This window comes from Scyliorhinus torazame, chromosome 16 (genome assembly GCF_047496885.1).
Source record: "Scyliorhinus torazame isolate Kashiwa2021f chromosome 16, sScyTor2.1, whole genome shotgun sequence".
NCBI lineage: Eukaryota > Metazoa > Chordata > Chondrichthyes > Carcharhiniformes > Scyliorhinidae > Scyliorhinus > Scyliorhinus torazame.
In genome coordinates this window covers 166,496,734-166,516,536 of record NC_092722.1, presented here as the reverse complement: position 1 = coordinate 166,516,536, position 19,803 = coordinate 166,496,734, and the positions used below count along the sequence as shown (strand labels likewise).

The window sequence follows — 19,803 nt, the reverse complement described above, 5'->3', positions numbered from 1 at the left end:
TGGCGTTTGCACACTCGCCCCGTGTTTGCGTAGGTTTTCCCCCACAACTCAAAGGATGTGCAGGCCAGTGGATTGGCCACGCTAAATTGCCCCTTAAATAGAAAAAATGAATTGGGTACTCTAAATTTAAAAAAGAACTAACCCATGTGTCCTTTCAATATAGTGCATACAACATGCCCACTGTCCGCTCATTTGAATGATTGCTGCATGCAGCCAATGCTAGCTGTGCCGTTTATTGGCTGCACACATTAGCAGTGGGCCCAAAATTACAACTTACTAGCACCCGTTAAAGCTAGCCTGCACTGCTGAAAGCTACTTCTTTTGGAGAGTGGAGAGATCAAGATACATGGCCAGGCTTGTTGTCACAGTGAACATTATTAGTTCCTGAAATTAACATGCCAAAAAAAAGGTATTGCTGCAGGAAAGATTTCGTGTTTTAAAAAAATTTAGAGTACCCAATTCATTTTTTCCAATTAAGGGGCAATTTAATGTGGCCAATCCACCTACCCTGCACATCTTTGGATTGTGGGGGCGAAACCCACGCAAACACGGGGAGAATGTGTAAACTCCACACAGACAGTGACCCAGAGTCGGGATCGAATCTGGGATCTTGGTGCTGTGAGGCAGCAGTGCTAACCATTGTTCCGCCGTGCTGTCCTGGAAAGATTCACTGTTAATGCTCAAAACCGGTCTATGCGGTTTAGCAAGTAATTCCCAGCAGCCACAAAATAAATTCATGAAAGTGGTACAATACCTGTTTTGTCATCAAAATTCTTATTATTGATAATAATGCACTTTCCTACACTTTTGAAGTTCATATTATACAGGAATGTAGGTGCAACAATCCGTGTGTGACAATCAGATATTTCAGAATCCCTTCCTTGTTCATCTTTTTTTTTCTTGCTGTACGGAAAAAAACCAGAACCAGATTGTCATCTGTGTAATTTACTTCGACAAAGACATAACAATGTTGCTCTTGCCGCTCCTCTTTAAAGCTAACCGATCTCTTTAGGCATTGCACATGAATAGAATGGGGTCAGAAAGCTATTTTGTCGTGTTTAGCTGTTCGTGTGGAATGTACATAACCTGGGTCATTCTTCTCACACTCAAGAATTCACTCGTGAATTTGTTTCTCGAGAATGTCAGCCATGTGTAAATTTCCTTAGGAGAAGCCCAGATGAATGGAGTTAGCAGAAAACAAGAAACAGCTGACCTGATTACAATATTTTAATTGCTTGTATTGTCATCTTCCAGTATATTATGAACTTTCAGTCAATACATTTTGAACACAGTCTTTTCAAATAGTCACTGCAAATCATGTGGCCTTTTGGCTGAGGAGCTCCAGGCAACTCCAACTCTCAGTCAATTACCTAATTAAATATGAACAGGCACAGCCATTTGGGGAATTCACACAATCCTTTGCCTAAGGATGGATCATCATCAAAAGAATGTTTGCATTCCAGCTGGCTCATCTGTTGTTTCTCCACAGACAAAAGGAACGTTCAAACTCATGTGTAAAAGACGATGGCGAATGGACACCCATTGACATTTGTTTGTACTGTGAAGGTCTCTCATCCAATCTAGACTTTTCAAAAATCAAACTACAACGCAGGATGCGTGCTCAGTACACGATTTTGAAAAAGGGGACTTTGAACTTGCTCAAGTCACATGGTGAGGAAGTCATTTTTAGTCTCCATTTAAAAAATCAGCATGCTGTTGCCCAGAAAAAACTCCATCAGATTCCATCAGAAACCAGGCGACCAGCTGCAAGAAATCCAAACAGCCAATGTCATAACCAGCAATACCTCCTTCTTCTCCTATTTTCTATGTATGTGTGTCAAGAGACGGTACTATCTTCACCAGGACATTTTCATGTGCGCAATGAAAATTAAAAGATAAAAATTTCTCATTTCATCAGCAAACCCAGAAAGCTCACTGTGACTATTTTCCACTCCAATTTTGGCTCATGAATCCATTGTAGCCACCTGGATTGGCCAACTCCCGACGTAAAATGGAGAACAGCAAAGGCTGCAGGGAAATTCAGCCAACACAGGCAGAAACTAGCAGGCGCAAGTTACTGTGTATTAAACTCTGCAAAAGCCCAGACAGCATCGATACAAGCAGCCATCTGCATAATAATGTAGCAGCCACCTACATACTAATGCGCGATCCCCGGGAACAATCAAAACATTTGGGATAAACAAAGCCAAGCCAGATTCCTCGGCGCCAGCAGGAGCCAACACAAAAGGGGTTAACGGACACCTCAAGACCGCCCATCGATCAGGGAACCGCTCCAGTATTGGAGAAATCGAACCAAGTGATTGGAACAAAGTCCAATCACTTGGAACCAGGTACAGGGTCCACCCCGAAAGACGGGAAGTTCCTGGGGACTATAAAGTTAAGCCCCCAAGTTCAAATCGTCCTTCTTGACAGGGTCACTCAGTAACGCGAACCAACCCGAGAGTGAACTGTTCAGCTGCCGCCATAACACCGTAAGTCTCAAGTCAACGCTCGCTACGAGATAGGCACTCCTAGCTACCAGTCCTTACCAGCTTTTCAATCCCAGACGCAGAACCCGAACGAAAGGCCATTTGTTCCCCTGACCTGGTGGGCCAGTCCGAAGCTGAGTATAGGCCTGTTAGCTGTAGAAGTAGCTTAGAAGTAGAATTTATGCATGAGTAGTGATTTACTGTGTATAATAAATGTGCTTTGATTTGAATCTTACTAATTGGTGTATTGAGTTATTGATCATTACTTGAACTTGAACCTTGTGGCGGCATCATAAATATACCTGGCGACTCGAGAGCAAAGGTTATAAAACAGAGCCAATTGGACTTCCAGTGACGGTGGGCGGGAGGCGGCCGCACAATGGAGGGCTCCTGCTTGGGAACGGCATTTTCGGGGCTTTAAGCCCGGTCCCGGGGTCCACGGAGGCATCAGAAGCAGGGAGAAGGCACGGAGGAGGCACAGTGAAGACACAGGAGGAAAAAAAACGCAAAGAAAAATGTCGAGGGTGAGCAAAGAAACGGCCGGAAAAAAAAACAACTGAGGTCCGTCGGGGAGTGGGAGGGTCACGGTGGGGTCCCCGAGGAAACTGGAGGCTGGAGCACCAGGGAAGGCTGCACTGCTTACGGCTGAAGAAATAACTAAGGTGATGGCTGCGGAATTTGAAAAGCAGTTGGCGCAGATTGCGAAATGCATGGAGACGGTGAGGAAGGAGATGAGGGAGGTTTTGAGTGTGCTGGTGGAGGAGGCGGTTTCCCCGGTGAGGACGGAGGTGGCGAGCGCAGTGGCGGAGGTGCGAGAGCAAGGGGAGGCGCTGAAGGAAGTGGAGGAGACGTTATTGCAGCACGGTGATCAACTTGATGGGGAAAGAGATGCGGAAGGTGATGGATACTAACAAGGATCTGCGAGGACCGAAGCCGACTGAGTACTTTGCCGCGATGTTGGCAAAACTATTGGGGGAGGGGGAGGATCCCTCCCGATATGAACTGGATCGGGCTCATCGGTCGAGGAGGCCTGTACCAAAGGCGAGTGAGCCACCAAGGGCAGTGACTCAGTGCTTCCGTAGGTACAGTGTGAAGGAGAAGGTCCTGAGCTGGGCCAAGCAGAAGCGGGTGGTGCAGTGGGCTGGAGCTGGTATATGTGTATACCAGGACTTTACGGTGGAGCTGGCAAGGAGGCGGGCTGCCTTCAACCGGGTGAAGAGGGCACTGTACATTAGCAAGGTGCGGTGCGGCATTGTATATCCAGCGAAGCTGAGGGTGACTTACAAGCTCAGGGACGTTTATTTTGGAACGGCGGAAGCAGCGGAGGAGTTTGCGAAAGCAGAAGGACTGTGGCAGAACTGACAAATTGAGGAATGGCCATGTGCCGATGTAACCTCATGACTGTATTTTCTTATTTTTTCTATCACTGCTCGCGGGTGTAGAGACTAAAGGAGCCAATGTGGTATATATTTGGACAAGAGAAGGGACGGGACTTTCACTCGAAATGAGGGTTCTTTGGGGTGTAGGTGGATATGCGGGGTTTGTGTGCTAAAAGGGGATCGTTGGGCTTTCCTAGGGCCGGGTAAGTGGGAAAGGAACCCGGGCGGGGGCCTCCACGCTGGCCGGTTTAATCCGGCCAGTGAACGGGAGTGAGGTGGGGGGAGGGGCTGCGGCCATCGGAGCCTGGTAGAACAGGGTCCGAGTGGTCTAGCCGGGGTGGAAAGTTGGGGGAAAGGAACAGAGATTGGGAGGAGTTTTACAAGAGGCAGTGGACGGGAGGAGCTGGAGACCTGGGGTGGGGGTGTGTGGGGGGGGGGGGGGGTGGGGGGGGGGGTGGGGGGGGGGGGGTGGGGGGGGAGCTGTGTAAGATTAAGGGTGACTACAGGTAATCCCTGATTCCTTTTTGTCATTTGTTTATGTAAACATGCAGGTTGAGGTTTGGGGGTTGGTGGGTAGATGGGATCATTGTTATTATGGGGACTGACATATCTTGCTGATTATTGTTTATTGTTGATGGATGTAAATGTGGGAGAAAATGTGAAAAAGGAAGAGAATAAAATTTTTAAAAATAAATAAATAAATAAAACAGAGCCAATTGAACCAACCAAAAGTTAGCAACATATTACTGGCGACATTCTGACGGGACCCGAACTAGAAGTGGCTTAACCACTCCGGGAGAACCCAAAAATTTGAATTAGAGATCCAATTGGGAACAGAAAACCACAAGTGTTCAAGCAGCTCTGATCAATCCTCATAATTCGGAAGTGTGTTAAATGCATGCGTAACTAACAGGATTATAAGATAAACTGATTTTTTTGTTGCGACAAAACTGTCGGGAGTTTGTATTTCGGAAAATAGCGAAAGCCATATCCGTAATTACAACACCGCCTTAGTACCCCTTGCTCCAAATTTAAGAAAGTATTCAGAGAAGAAAGATGGCAATGCAGGCAATGCAACGCCTCATGAACTCAGAAGAATTTGTGGTCGCAGCGACCAGCAGCAGTAGAGTAGGACAATGTCCCATTTGGGAAGAGGAAATCAGGAAGTACCTCAAAGAGAAAGGATGGCCCCAGAATGTAGGAGGAGGCACCCATTTTAGAAATGCATACCGCGGTCCTAGACGCGATCGGGTATAACAGGGGTGACCCCGTAAATGGCCTCAATAAATGCAGGCAAAAGAAAACCGAGCACCCCATAGCGTTTGCTGGACGCCTGTGGATCCATTTTGCAGCAGGTTTTGGAGACTTAGACTGCGCCCATTTGTCCACTGACAACATGGCCAAATGGACCCGCACCCTTATCTCCCATGCCACAGAAACAGGACAAAAAGCTTGCGCCAATTATGACCCCTCAGAGGAGGCTCATAATGAGAAATGGGTCGTAAAAAGATTGTCCTGCGCCTGGGAGCAGTCTGTACAAAACAAACCCGGTTAAAAATCCCAAAGTAAAGCAGGCAGAAGCAGACATACAAGCAGTTAAGGCACACCAGAACCCCGCATGGGTAAATGAAGGCAAGAACAGCCCCCACAAAAGTCACAGGAGTGTTACAACTGTGGACAGTTGGGACACTTTGCAAGAGAATGCAATGCCCCGCAAAAGCAACAGAGAGCCCAGCAGACAGTCACTCTAAATAAGAACAGGATAAAGCACCCATTCAGATCAGAAGGACCTAAACGGAACGGACTGACGGTGTTCGGGCTCCCCCAGTTGGGTCTGCGACACCCTTTGGGATAGGTCCGGCCGACCGGTAGTTGCACCAAAAATACAGGGACAGCCCATCGAATTTCCCTGGGTCACAGGAGGGTCCCGCACTACAATAAATTCCTCCGCCATGTTTCAAAACGACACGTGGCCCACTACAGCCACCATCACCCTCAGCAGCTTTACAGGCCACTCACAGCAGGGACACATCACAGCCCCTGTACCCATTCAATTCGGCAACATCACCACCAAGCACCCCATAGTCTTAGTCGATCTACCCCACACAGCAGAACACATTTTGGGAATTGACTTTATGAATTCCCACAACCTATCCTTTGATCCAGTCAACCAATGTGTCTGGAAAATGGCAAAATCTGCAAGAGCCCCCGCAACGCTCACAATAGGTGAATACGGAAACAAAATTAGCACAGTAGGTGAATTTTGATTTAACCCGACGACAATTAGCACGGACAAGCAGGTTAGGGCAGTGTTACAAAAGAACAGGACAGCATTCGCGACCCACAAACACGACTGTGGCTGGATGACTGGTTCCGTACAAATCACAGGACCTGACCCTAGGCCCCAAAACAATATGGATTTCCCCAAGAGGCAGAGGGAGAAATCTCAAAAGTAATCGACAGCTTATTAGAGCAGGGCATACTTAGATCAGTAGCCTCCACTAATAATGCCCCATTTGGCCAGTGAGAAAGCCCGATGGATCATGGTGACTAACCATCGATTACCGGGAACTCACCAAAGTCATCCCCGCAGAAGCCCACACTGTAGCCACAAGTCCCGAGACCATGCTCAAGCAGGGACTCAATTCCCGTTACTTTACGGTTTCGGATATCAGTAATGGATTCTGGTCCATTCCTGGCAAAGGCGTGCCAGTACAAATTTGCCTTCACCTTTAAAAACCAACAGGACACGTGGACATGCCTTCCACAAGGATTCCACACGGGGAGGCACTGGAACAGGAACAAAAACCTTGGGAGCACCGTCATTTTGATTGACTGCACCCTACCTGCCAGGGACAGCGGCAACGCGTCCCACCTCTTGAACTCCTCCTCCATTTGCTCCACCAGCCTTGTAAAGTTAAGCCTATGCAGGGCCCCCCAGCTCCTGGCCACCTGGACCCCCAAATATCTGAAACTCCTCTCCGCCCTTTTTAGTGGGAGCTCGCCAATCCCCCTCTCCTGGTCCCCTAGCTGAACTACGAACAGCTCGCTCTTCCCCATATTGAGCTTGTACCCCGAAAAGTCCCCGAATTCCCTAAGCATCCTCATTACCTCATGCATTCCTCCCACCGGGTCCGCCACATACAGCAGCAGGTTGTCCGCATAAAGCTCCTCCCCACCCCGCACCAACCCCCTCCAGTTCCTCGACTCTCTCAGTGCCATAGCCAGGGGTTCAATCGCCAGTGCGAAGAGCAGGGGGGACAGGGGACACCCCTGTCTCGTCCCTCGGTGCAACCGAAAGTACTCGGACCTCCTCCTATTTGTGGCCACACTCGCCATCGGGACCTCGTACAACAGCATAACCCACCTGACAAACCCCTCCCCAAACCTCTTCAGCACCTCCCACAGGTACCCCCACTCTACCCTATCGAAGGCTTTCTCAGCGTCCATCGCCACCACTATCTCCGCCTCCCCCTCCCTCGCTGGCATCATGATAACGTTCAAAAGCCTCCGCACATTCGCTTTCAACTGTCTCCCCTTCACAAACCCTGTCTGGTCTTCATGGATGATCTGCGGCACACAATCCTCAATCCTCGTGGCTAAGACCTTCGCCAGCACCTTGGCATCTACATTTAGCAAGGAAATCGGTCTGTAAGACCCACATTGCAGGGGATCCTTGTCCCGCTTCAGGATCAAGGAGATCAGTGCCCGGGACATCGTCAGGGGTAAAGCCCCCCCTCCCTTGCCTCATTAAAGGTCCTAACTAACAGCGGGCCCAACAGGTCCATATATTTTTTATAGAACTCGACCGGGAAACCGTCCGGCCCCGGAGCCTTCCCCGCCTGCATGCTTCCTATCCCTTTGATCAGCTCCTCCAGCCCAATCGGGGCCCCCAGTCCCACCACCAGTCCCTCTTCCACCTTTGGAAACCTCAATTGGTCCAGGAAACGGCCCATCCCTCCCTCCTCCCGTGGGGGATCGGATCGGTACAATTCCTCGTAAAAGTCCCTGAAGACCCCATTGGTGCCAACCTCACTCCGCACCATGCTCCCTCCCCTGTCCTTAACTCCCCCGATCTCCCTAGCTGCGTCCCGCTTCCGAAGCTGATGCGCCAGCATCCGGCTTGCCTTTTCCCCATACTCGTAGACCGCCCCCTGGGCCTTCCTCCACTGCACCTCCGCCTTCCTGGTGGTCACCAGGTCGAATTCGGCCTGGAGGTTGCGCCTCTTCCTCAACAATCCTTCCTCAGGTTCTTCTGCATACCTCCTGTCTACCCTCACCATCTCCCCCACCAGCCTCTCACTCTCCCCCCGTTCCCACCGCTCCTTGTGGGCCCTGTTGGAGATCAGCTCTCCCCTCACCACCGCCTTTAGTGCCTCCCATACCATCCTCACTCGGACCTCCCCGTTGTCGTTGGTCTCCAAGTACCTCTCTGTACTTCCTCGGACCCACTCGCTCACCTCCTCATCCGCCAACAGCCCCACCTCCAAGCTCCACAGCGGGCGCTGGTCCCTCTCCTCCCCCATCTCCAAGTCCACCCAATGCGGGGCATGGTCCGAAATGGCTATTGCCGAATACTCGGTATCCTCTACTCTCGCTATCAGCGCCCTACTCAAAATGAAAAAGTCGATTTGAGAATAAGCCTTATGGACATGTGAGAAGAATGAAAATTCCCTAGCCCCCGGCCTTGCAAATCTCCAAGGGTCCACCCCTCCCATTTGGTCCATAAATCCCCTCAACACTCTAGCCGCCGCCGGCTTCCTACCCGCCCTAGACCTGGAGCGATCCAATGCAGGATCCAACACCGTGTTAAAGTCTCCCCCCATTATCAGGCCCCCCACTTCCAAGTCTGGGATCCGACCCAACATACGCCACATAAAACCTGCATCGTCCCAGTTCGGAGCTGACAACACATTGACCAGTACCACCCTCTCTCCCTGCAACTTACCACTTACCATTATGTACCTACCGCTATTATCTGCCACAATGCTCGACGCCTCGAATAACACCTTCTTTCCCACCAAGATCGCCACCCCTCGATTTTTGGCATCTAGCCCCGAGTGAAACACCTGACCTACCCACCCTTTCCTCAGTCTTACCTGGTCTGCCACCTTCAGGTGTGTCTCCTGGAGCATAACCACATCCGCCTTGAGCCCCTTCAGGTGCGCGAACACGCGGGCCCGCTTAACCGGCCCATTCAGTCCCCTTACATTCCAGGTTATAGCCGGATTAGGGGGCTACCTGCCCCTCTCCCCCGCCGACTAGCAATGACCCCTCCTCGGCCAGCCACGGGTCCGCACCCCACACCCGGCCCGTTCCCCACAGCGGCATACCCCCGTCTCGACCCACCCCACTCGCTCCAGGTCCTCCTTGGACTTAGCAGCAGCAACTCGATCCCCCCCCCCCGGCTAGGACCCATCCCCCCCCCCCCGGCTAGGACCCATCCTAGCTGGTTTACTCCCCCCATTGCACTTCCGCAAGTCAGCTGACCCCTGCTGACCCCGGCCACTCCCGCCTCCCGTGTGGCACACCCTCCTCTCCTGCTCCCCATTCACACGCTCTCCCCCTCCGTTCTAAGCGCGGGAAACAATCCTCGCTTACCCGCCCCAATCCCGTCCCACACCAGTCTTCGGCACGGGAAAAAAATCCCGCGCTCTCCACCTACCAGGCCCCGCCACCAACCAAAACAGTGCCCAACCCGCCCCATCCACCCTCCCCAACCCGAAGGAGAAAAACACAGAGAAAAAGAAACCCAAAACAATGCAAAGACCCCCCCCCCCGCGAACCAAAAATAGGCATAACATATCAACCACAGTCCCCAATCGCCCATCCCGACCCTCAGTCTGTGTCCAGCTTCTCGGCCTGAACAAAGGCCCACGCCTCCTCCGGAGACTCAAAATAATGGTGCCGGTCCTTGTAGGTAACCCACAATCGTGCCGGCTGCAACATGCCAAACATCACCCCCTTCTTGTGCAGCACCACCTTCGCTCGATTGTACCCGGCCCTCCTCTTCGCCACCTCCGCACTCCAGTCCTGATATATCCGAACCTCCGCGTTCTCCCACCTGCTGCTCCTCTCCTTCTTGGCCCACCTGAGCACACACTCCCGATCGACGGACCGATGGAACCGCACCAGCACCGCCCGCGGAGGCTCGTTAGCCTTGGGCCTCCTCGCCAACACTCTATGGGCCCCTTCCAGCTCCAGGGGCCCCTGGAAGGATCCCGCTCCCATCAGCGAGTTTAACATGGTGACCACATAGACCCCCATGTCCGGCCCCTCTGGGAGGCCCAGAATCCGCAGATTCCTCCGCCTCGACCGATTCTCCATCTCCTCGAACCGCTCCTGCCATTTCTTGTGGAGCGCCTCGTGCGCCTCCACCTTTACTGCCAGGACTAAGATCTCGTCCTCATTGACAGAGATCTTTTGTTGAGCCTCTCGGATCGCCACCCCCCTGGGCCGTCTGTGTCTCCAGCAGCTTATCAATAGAAGCCTTCATCGGCTCTAGCAGGTCCGTTTTAATCTCCCTCAGGCAGCGCTGGATACCCTCCTGTTGCTCCTCCGCCCACTGCCTCCACGCTGCCTGGTCTCCGCCCGCCGCCATTTTGTCCTTCTTCCCTCCCTTCTTCTGGTCCACCACCACCTTTTTTGTCACCCCGCTCCTAGTTAAAGCCATATACTGACGGGGAACTATTATTAACTCCTTCCCACACCGGGAAACGTCGAAAAAGTGCCCTTGGGGGCCCTGAAAAGAGCCCAAAAGTCTCGCGAGGGAATCCTTTTGGCAGTGTTCGCTTCACCAATCTGCCCCAAAATGTCCGTGGAAACTCCTGAAAAAGGTCTAAGTGTCCGTTCCAGATGGGAGCTGCCGAATGCATGACCTACTCCTCCATGGCCGCCACCGGAAGCCTCGTCCCCGCTTCTTCAGTGGCCCTGGTGAGATCTTTTCACAGTTGTTCCCTCTGCTGTTAGAATTCACTTTTGATAAAGGTCCTCAGGACTGTTTGCAGCTTTAAGCTTGCCCTCCCCCCGCTTGCATGCTGCAAACTGCTGCAAATACTGTTTATCCTGTTGCAGCCAAATCTTCCACTCCTTTGCTGGGCCTGGCAGCCAAAAGACACAACACTCCTGGGGGACACCGTCAGGGGAGTGTTGCAGTCCTCTTGCCACACCGGGAAATGTCAAACAAATGCCGTGGGGGCCCTGCAAAAGAGCCCAAAAGTCCGTTCCAAGCGGGAGCTACCGAATATGCGACCTAGCTCTGCATAGCCGCACCCGGAAGTCTGAGGCAGCATTGCTAACCACTGTGCCACCGTGCTGCCCTGAACAGCCCCATTGCAGCATACAGACAGCATTGGAGATGAGGAACAAACATTAATAATATTCTAAATGATATAAATTACCAATGACACATTTATATTTGGAGTTAAAACATTTGCTTACAGTTTCTCACCCGCAAGCTGGTATAACATTGTCTTTTACAAATCAACAAATGTTCAACTCTAGCACACGCAGCACAATCTGATTTTATTGTTGCTTGAATATCAACTAGTGTGCAACACAGTATTTGTATGAAGACACACACACACATTTGTTGACTTTGTTTGAATATTAATAATTTGCTCTGTTTGCTAGATCTCCTAAGAAAAAAGAATACAAACAAATATTTCATCTGCATATTTAGCTACGTCACCAATCCAGATGTTTAAGAAGGTCAGGGTGTGATCTTGAAACACCTGCACAACCATTCTCTGAAAGAGCGTGAAATTGCTGTCCTAAAATTTCTGTCATATACTTGAGAAATTATGGCCTAGACTTGGGTGTTCAGGGCACAACTTGAAAATCTGCAGATGATACAAAACTTGGAAATATGGTTAACTGTGAGGAGTATACTGAAAGACTCCCAAGAGGACATAGCCAGGCTGGTAGAATTGACAGGTTAAAATTTATTGCAGAGAAATGTTAAGTGATAGATTTTGTTAGGAAGGAAGAGGACATAGAACATAGAAAATACAGCACAGAACAGGCCCTTCGGCCCACGATGTTGTGCCGAACCTTTGTCCTAGATTAATCATAGATTATCATTGAATTTACAGTGCAGAAGGAGGCCATTCGGCCCTTTGAGTCTGCACCGGCTCTTGGAAAGAGCACCCTACCCAAACTCAACACCTTCACCCAACACCAAGGGCAATTTGGACATTAAGGGCAATTTATCATTGGCCAATTCACCTAACCTGCACATCTTTGGATTGTGGGAGGAAACCGGAGCACCCGGAGGAAACCCACGCAGACACGGGGAGGACGTGCAGACTCCGCACAGTCAGTGACCCAAGCCGGAATCGAACCTGGGACCCTGGAGCTGTGAAGCAATTGTGCTATCCACAATGCTACCGTGCTGCCCTTGAGAACAAATAAATCTACACTATATCATTTAACCGTAATCCATGTACCTATCCAATAGCTGCTTGAAGGTCCCTAATGTTTCCGACTCAACTACTTCCACAGGCAGTGCATTCCATGCCCCCACTACTCTCTGGGTAAAGAACCTACCTCTGATATCCCTCCTATATCTTCCACCTTTCACCTTAAATTTATGTCCCCTTGTAATGGTTTGTTCCACCCGGGGAAAAAGTCTCTGACTGTCTACTCTATCTATTCCCCTGATCATCTTATAAACCTCTATCAAGTCGCCCCTCATCCTTCTCCGTTCTAATGAGAAAAGGCCTAGCACTCTCAACCTTTCCTCGTAAGACCTACTCTCCATTCCAGGCAACATCCTGGTAAATCTTCTTTGCACCTTTTCCAAAGCTTCCACATCCTTCCTAAAATGAGGCGACCAGAACTGTACACAGTACTCGAAATGTGGCCTTACCAAAGTTTTGTACAGCTGCATCATCACCTCACGGCTCTTAAATTCAATCCCTCTGTTAATGAACGCGAGCACACCATAGGCCTTCTTCACAGCTCTATCCACTTGAGTGGCAACTTTCAAAGATGTATGAACATAGACCCCAAGATCTCTCTGCTCCTCCACATTGCCAAGAACTCTACCGTTAACCCTGTATTCCGCATTCATATTTGTCCTTCCAAAATGGACAACCTCACACTTTTCAGGGTTAAACTCCATCTGCCACTTCTCAGCCCAGCTCTGCATCCTATCTATGTCTCTTTGCAGCCGACAACAGCCCTCCTTACTATCCACAACTCCACCAATCTTCGTATCGTCTGCAAATTTACTGACCCACCCTTCAACTCCCTCATCCAAGTCATTAATGAAAATCACAAACAGCAGAGGACCCAGAACTGATCCCTGCGGTACGCCACTGGTAACTGGGATCCAGGCTGAATATTTGCCATCCACCACCACTCTCTGACTTCTATCGGTTAGCCAGTTCGTTATCCAACTGGCCAAATTTCCCACTATCCCATGCCTCCTTACTTTCTGCATAAGCCTACCATGGGGAACTTTATCAAATGCCTTACTAAAATCCATGTACACTACATCCACTGCTTTACCTTCATCCACATGCTTGGTCACCTCCTCAAAGAATTCAATAAGATTTGTAAGGCAAGACCTACCCCTCACAAATCCGTGCTGACTATCCCTAATCAAGCAGTGTCTTTCCAGATGCTCAGAAATCCTATCCTTCAGTACCCTTTCCATTACTTTGCCTACCACCGAAGTAAGACTAACTGGCCTGTAATTCCCAGGGTTATCCCTAGTCCCTTTTTTGAACAGGGGCACGACATTCGCCACTCTCCAATCCCCTGGTACCACCCCTGTTGACAGTGAGGACGAAAAGATCATTGCCAACGGCTCTGCAATTTCATCCCTTGCTTCCCATAGAATCCTTGGGAGAGCCAATGTAAACCGATCGGCGGGCATGCACGATCTGCGGGGGGGGGGGGGGGGGGGGCTACCATCTTCCGCGCGGGCCCGCTGTGTCACTACGCCATGTTGCGTGGCGCCGGCGCAGAAACGGACACCATGTGCATGCGCAGAAACAGCTGCCGCGCGCATGCTCAGACCCGTGCCGCCACTGCAGGGCCACATATATGCGCCGGAGCTGCGTGGAACACTCCGTCGCCGTGTTCGCCCCCTGTGGGCCACTGAATCGCTGGGCCAAGGGGCCTGGTGATGCTGGCATGAAACACCCCGGGCTTTACGCCGGCGCCAGCACTTAGCTGGAATTGACGTCTGTTGAATAAACAGATTGGTTTAGTGAAGCTGTTCTCCTTAAGAAGAGAAAGCTGCTCAAGAGTGTCTGGACAGTGTAGATTGAGCAAAACTGTTCCAGTGACGCAAGGGTCCGGAACCAGAGGTGACAGATTTAAGGTGATTGGCAAAAGAACCAGAGGTGACAGGGGGAAAACATTTCTCCTTCCAACGAGTGGTTAGCATCCAGAATGCACTGCCTGACAATGTAGTGAAACACTCCCAATCTGTGCTAAACATCTTTGGCATGCATGAACATCCTGTTGACATAAAAACATGAGCCAAAATACATTCAAACTATTTGCGTAAACATTTAGTGTTGTGTTCTCAAAAGAGAAAATAAATAGAGAATTCTTCTGAGGTAGAGTTCAGAAGCAATGAGGAAACTAACTTGGGATCTCCCAAGTTCCAGATTTACACTTCCCATGGGTATATTCTGGCAATTTTTTTCCTGCATTTTATTTCCTGCCTATTGTCAAGTTTAAAAGTTTCAAATTCTACTGGTACAAATACCAGACATTTGAGATATATGCCACGATAAATGGATTCAACAAGGAACTACTTTAAGTTAATTTCTTGATCCATTCAAAACGAGGTTTGCTCAGTACGACACAGATGTAACAAAAAGCAGTGAAAAAAGGGGCTCAATTCAACAGTGAAAAAAAATCTTTGCTCGGTGGGATGTTTTCCAGTGGCTGGAAAGCCGAGAAACACCCTGCTATCCAACGGCATTTTGCCATTTTTCTTTGGCCTTGGGGCGTTTATCTCTGTCATTTACTGGTGGGGAGCCCAGCAGTAAAGGCTCCTGGCTTATCAGGGCACCGTTTTGTCTGGCTGCCTCAATCTCCTCCCGCTCCTGCGTTTCAGACTCTCCCCATAATCCTCGGGGAGGCCCCCGGGAACACCCCTTCATCTCCCTCCACCTGGTAAAGCACCCCAGGCCCGATCCCTGGCAGTGCCAACCTCGCACCTGGCACCATGACATTGCCCCTTCCAGCCTCGCAGTTCCACCCTGACACCCTGGAAGTGCCAGGGTGGCACTGCCAGGGTGCTCGGGTACCAGAAGAAATGCCAGGGTGCCACCCTGCCCTGTCCCGACCACCTGAGAGTCACTAATGGTCTGGGAGAACCACGTCCCAGATGCCATTATGACTGGTCCACGTTTGTGGAAACCAATACTAAGCGGTGCCCTAGCGAGGTCTCCCGTTATGTCCCGGGCACCGGGAAAATCCAATGAGCCTAATGGATATTTAAATATGTAGATCTGGGCCATGCCCAGTGAGGGCGAGATCCAGATCACGATGTTTCGCGAGATTTAACAAAATCATGCGAGGTGTTTTGAGAGGTACAAATGTCACGAGAGGCCTCTCACCAGATTCAATGGCCTGGTCCTGACACCAAGTCGGGTGCGATGTGGCCGCTGAATCGCCCAATGTCTTGCGTAGCTGCATGGCCAAAGTTGTGCCACATCGCAATTAAAATACTAAGTCTATTAAATAGTCAGATTTATTTCTGGACACATCATAATCAACAGCTCAACTTTTGGAAGGTTGCTTTAAAATTGTGAAAGCGGACAATGCAAATCTACCAAAGCATAAGCAAATATTATTGTTTCGTATCACTGTAGAGGAAGTGTCAAAAGGTTAGCAGATCAAATTTAGCAGCAAATCAATTGTCCAGATCCCAAATTAATTCAACAGCTGAAATCATTCTGATTGACTCAAGGCAAAGAAAAATATCCAGTGGAGAACCGCGGGCCGGACTTTTCAAACACAAAGGGCTGGATTTAATGCCGCCCATCGTGCTGGGCAACATGGTGGAGTGACCCATTTAATTGTGGGAGAGCCCCACTTCAGTCTCCTAGCAGTGGTAAAACCCACACCAATTAATTCAGAGCAGGGGGCCAAGGGTCTAAAGTGTAATCCCTAGCTACCTCCATTGAGTTGGGGATGTGCCTCTAAATGTTGCACACTGCCCTTACCTCTGGCCACACCCCCGCTCCTCACCCCCTCTTGCCCAAACCCCATCTATGACCTCTGACCTTGGTCTGCAGTTCCACAATGATCTTGAGTGTCTGACGGGTCTATTGCCACCAGCAGCCACTGCTCCCACTGGTGTGGGTGCCATGAGGAGCTTCTGGCCTCTGACTTATTCAAATAGCTGTTCTGGTCTACGTATTTCTGTGGGTAATCATCCACGTCCAACCTGTACTAAAATTCTTTGATGTGGAGATGCCGGCGTTGGACTGGGGTGAGCACAGTAAGAAGTCTTACAACACCAGGTTAAAGTCCAACAGGTTTGTTTCAAACACTAGCTTTCGGAGCGCAGCTCCTTCCTCAGGTGAATGAAGAGGTATGTTCCAGAAACATGTATACAGACAAATTCAAAGATGCCAGACAATGCTTGGAATGCAAGTATTAGCAGGTGATTAAATCTTTACAGATCCAGAGATGGGGTAACCCCAGGTTAAAGAGGTGTGAATTGTGTCAAGCCAGGACAGTTGGTAGGATTTCGCAGGCCAGATGGTGGGGGATGAATGTAATGCAACATGAATCCCAGGTCCTGGTTGAGGCCGCAGTCATGTGTGCGGAACTTGTCTATAAGTTTCTGCTCGGCGATTCTGCGTTGCCGCACGTCCTGAAGGCCGCCTTGGAGAACGCTTACCCGGAGATCAGAGGCTGAATGCCCGTGACTGCTGAAGTGTTCCCTGACTGGAAGGGAACATTCCTGCCTGGTGATTGTAAAATTCTTTGGCATGCATGAACTCCTTGTTGATTAGGTGGGGCTTCCGCCCCAAGGAACCTCAATACAGGGGAAGATTTGACCATGACCTCGGAAGGTACTGATTCTTATAATAATAGTCCTTATTGTCACACGTAGGCTTACATTAACACTGCAATGAAGTTACTGTGAAAAGCCCGTAGTCGCCACATTCCGGCGCCTGTTTGGGTAAACTGAGGGAGAATTCAGAATGTCCAAATGACCTAATAGCATGTCTTTCAGGACTTGTGGGAGGAAAGCGGAGCACCCGGAGGAAACGCACGCAGACACGAGGAGAACGTGCAGACAGTGACCGAAGCCAGCAATCAAACCTGGAACCCTGGCGCTGTGAAGCCATAGTGCTAACCACTGCTACTGTGCTGCCCTACGGGTCATTTGGGTCTCCCCCATGGAAGTGAAGGGGGTTTCTTGCCTGTTCTTGGATTGGTGGGCCAAATACTCATCAGCCTTCCAGGATCCCAGCCAATGAACAAGACATTGTCCTGTGTTAGGCTCCACTGAAAAGGCTATACAGTGTGGCAATGGTTATTTTCAATTAAAAAAGTTACTACTAATATGTGTCAAATATTGCCATTATATTCAAGATTACATACATTGTAATGGTGTACAATGCAAATCCATGAAAGTAGATTTTCTAACCGGAGTTTCTTGTTTGTTAAGAAACAGTGGGTGTGATTCAACAGAAATAAAATGTATGTCTGTTTTTGGGCGTGTTCAGCGGCTTGGTTCTCGGCAGCCCAGATGACACTTTGCCCTTCTTTTGATCTTGGGCGTTTCTCTTGGCTGAGGCCGCATTTGAGTCACTTCCTGCTGGCATGGCCATCAGGAAAGGCTCCTCGCAGATCTGGCCGCCATTTTGTCTGGCTGCCCCAATTTTCCCCACCAATTCCATTTTCGATTTCTCCCCCCCCCCCCTCCCCACCCCCAACCTCAGGGAGGCCCACGGTGAACACCCCCCCTCCCTTTTACCTAGTAAGATTGGCACTGCCAAGGTGACCAGGTGGCAGGCAGGCTGGCAGTGCCTAGATGCCCCGGTCCTAGAGAGAGTGCCAAGATGCCACCCGACCCTGTCCCCGACCACTTGGGGATCTCTAATGGCCAGGTAGACCCCCACAGGTGCCATTATGACTGGTCCATGCTTGTGGAAACCAGTGCTAAACAGTGCCATGGCGAGATCGACCAGGCACGGTCTGCAGGTCCCAGGCACCAGGAGAATCCCGCAAACGCATATTTAAATGAGCGTAATGAATCATTTAAATATGCAGATCTGGATCATGCCCAATAGCTCCTCATGGCACCCACACCAGTGGGAGCAGTGGCTGCTGGCAACAATAGACCCGTCAGACACTCAAGAATCATTTAAATCTGCAGATCTGGATCTTCGTTTCGAGATGCGCAAATTTCATGAGGGGCCTCTCAAGCGATTTAACGGCCTCGTCCCGCTGATTCGCACCCAATGTCTAGTGTAGCTGCACGACCAAAGTTGTGCCATATCTCAGTTAAAATGCTAGTTTATTAAATAACCAGATTTACTTCTGACCGCATCATAGAACATAGAATATTACAGCGCAGTACAGGCCCTCGATGTTGCACCGACCTGTGAAACCACTCTAAAGCCCATCTACACTATTCCCTTATCGTCAATATGTCTATCCAATGACCATTTGAATGCCCTTAGTGTTGGCGAGTCCACTACTATTGCAGGCAGGGCATTCCACGCCCTTACTACTCTCTGAGTAAAGAACCTACCTCTGACATCTGTCTTATATCTATCTCCCTTCAATTTGAAGCTTTGTCCCCTCGTGCTAGACATCACCATCCGAGGAAGAAGGCTCTCACTGTCCACCCTATCCAATCCTCTGATCATCTTGTATGCCTCAATTAAGTCACCTCTTAACCTTCTTCTCTCTAACGAAAACAGCCTCAAGTCCCTCAGCTTTTCCTCATAAGATCTTCCCTCCATACCAGGCAACATTCTGGTAAATCTCCTCTACACCCTTTCCAATGCTTCCACATCCTTCCTATAATGTGGCGACCAGAATTGCACGCAATACTCTAAATGCGGCCGCACCAGAGTTTTGTACAGCTGCAACATGACCTCATGGCTCCGAAACTCAATCCCTCTACCAATAAAAGCTAACACACCATACGCCTTCTTAACAACCCTCTCAACCTGGGTGGCTACTTTCAGGGATCTATGTACATGGACACCAAGATCTCTCTGCTCATCCACACTGCCAAGAATCCTACCATAAGCCCAGCACTCTGACTTCCTGTTATTCCTTCCAAAATGAATCAGCTCACACTTTTCTGCATTAAACTCCATTTGCCACGTCTCAGCCCAGCGCTGCAGCTTATCTATGTCCCTCTGAAACTTGTAACATCTGTCCGCACTGTCCACAACTCCACCGACTTTAGTGTCACCTGCAAATTTACTCACCCATCCTTCTACGTCCTCTTCCAGTTCATTTATAAAAATGACAAACAGCAGTGGCCCCAAAACAGATCCTTGTGGTACACCACTAGTAACTGGACTCCAGTCTGAACATTTCCCATCAACCACCACCCTTTGTCCTCTTCCAGCTAGCCAATTTCTGATCCAAACTGCTAAATCACCCTGAATCACATGCCTCCGTATTTTCTGCAGTAGCGTACCGTGGGGAACCTGATCAAACTCTTTACTGAAATCCATATACACCACATCAACTGCTTTACGCTCATCCACCTGTTTGGTCACCTTCTCAAAGAACTCTATAAGGTTTGTGAGGCACGACCTACCCTTCACAAAACCATGTTGACTATCTCTAATCAAATTATTCCTTTCCAGATGATTATACATCCTATCTCTTATAAATCTTTCCAAGATTTTGCCCACAACAGAAGTAAGGCTCACTGGTCTATAGTTACCGGGGTTGTCTCTACTCCCCCTTCTTGAGCAAGG

General features: G+C 49.8%; 1 protein-coding gene across 6 annotated transcripts in view; it reads right to left on the bottom strand.

Annotated features, from left to right (window-relative positions):
- The window catches only part of casp7 (caspase 7, apoptosis-related cysteine peptidase), a 76,840-nt gene that overhangs the window by 19,642 nt on the left and 37,395 nt on the right, over window positions 1-19,803 (bottom strand). For all 6 annotated transcript variants that reach the window (XM_072479427.1, XM_072479429.1, XM_072479433.1 and 3 more), the window contains one exon: window positions 755-903. In XM_072479427.1, the coding sequence (XP_072335528.1) occupies window positions 755-903 (149 nt within the window). The remainder of the gene's footprint in view (window positions 1-754; window positions 904-19,803) is intronic.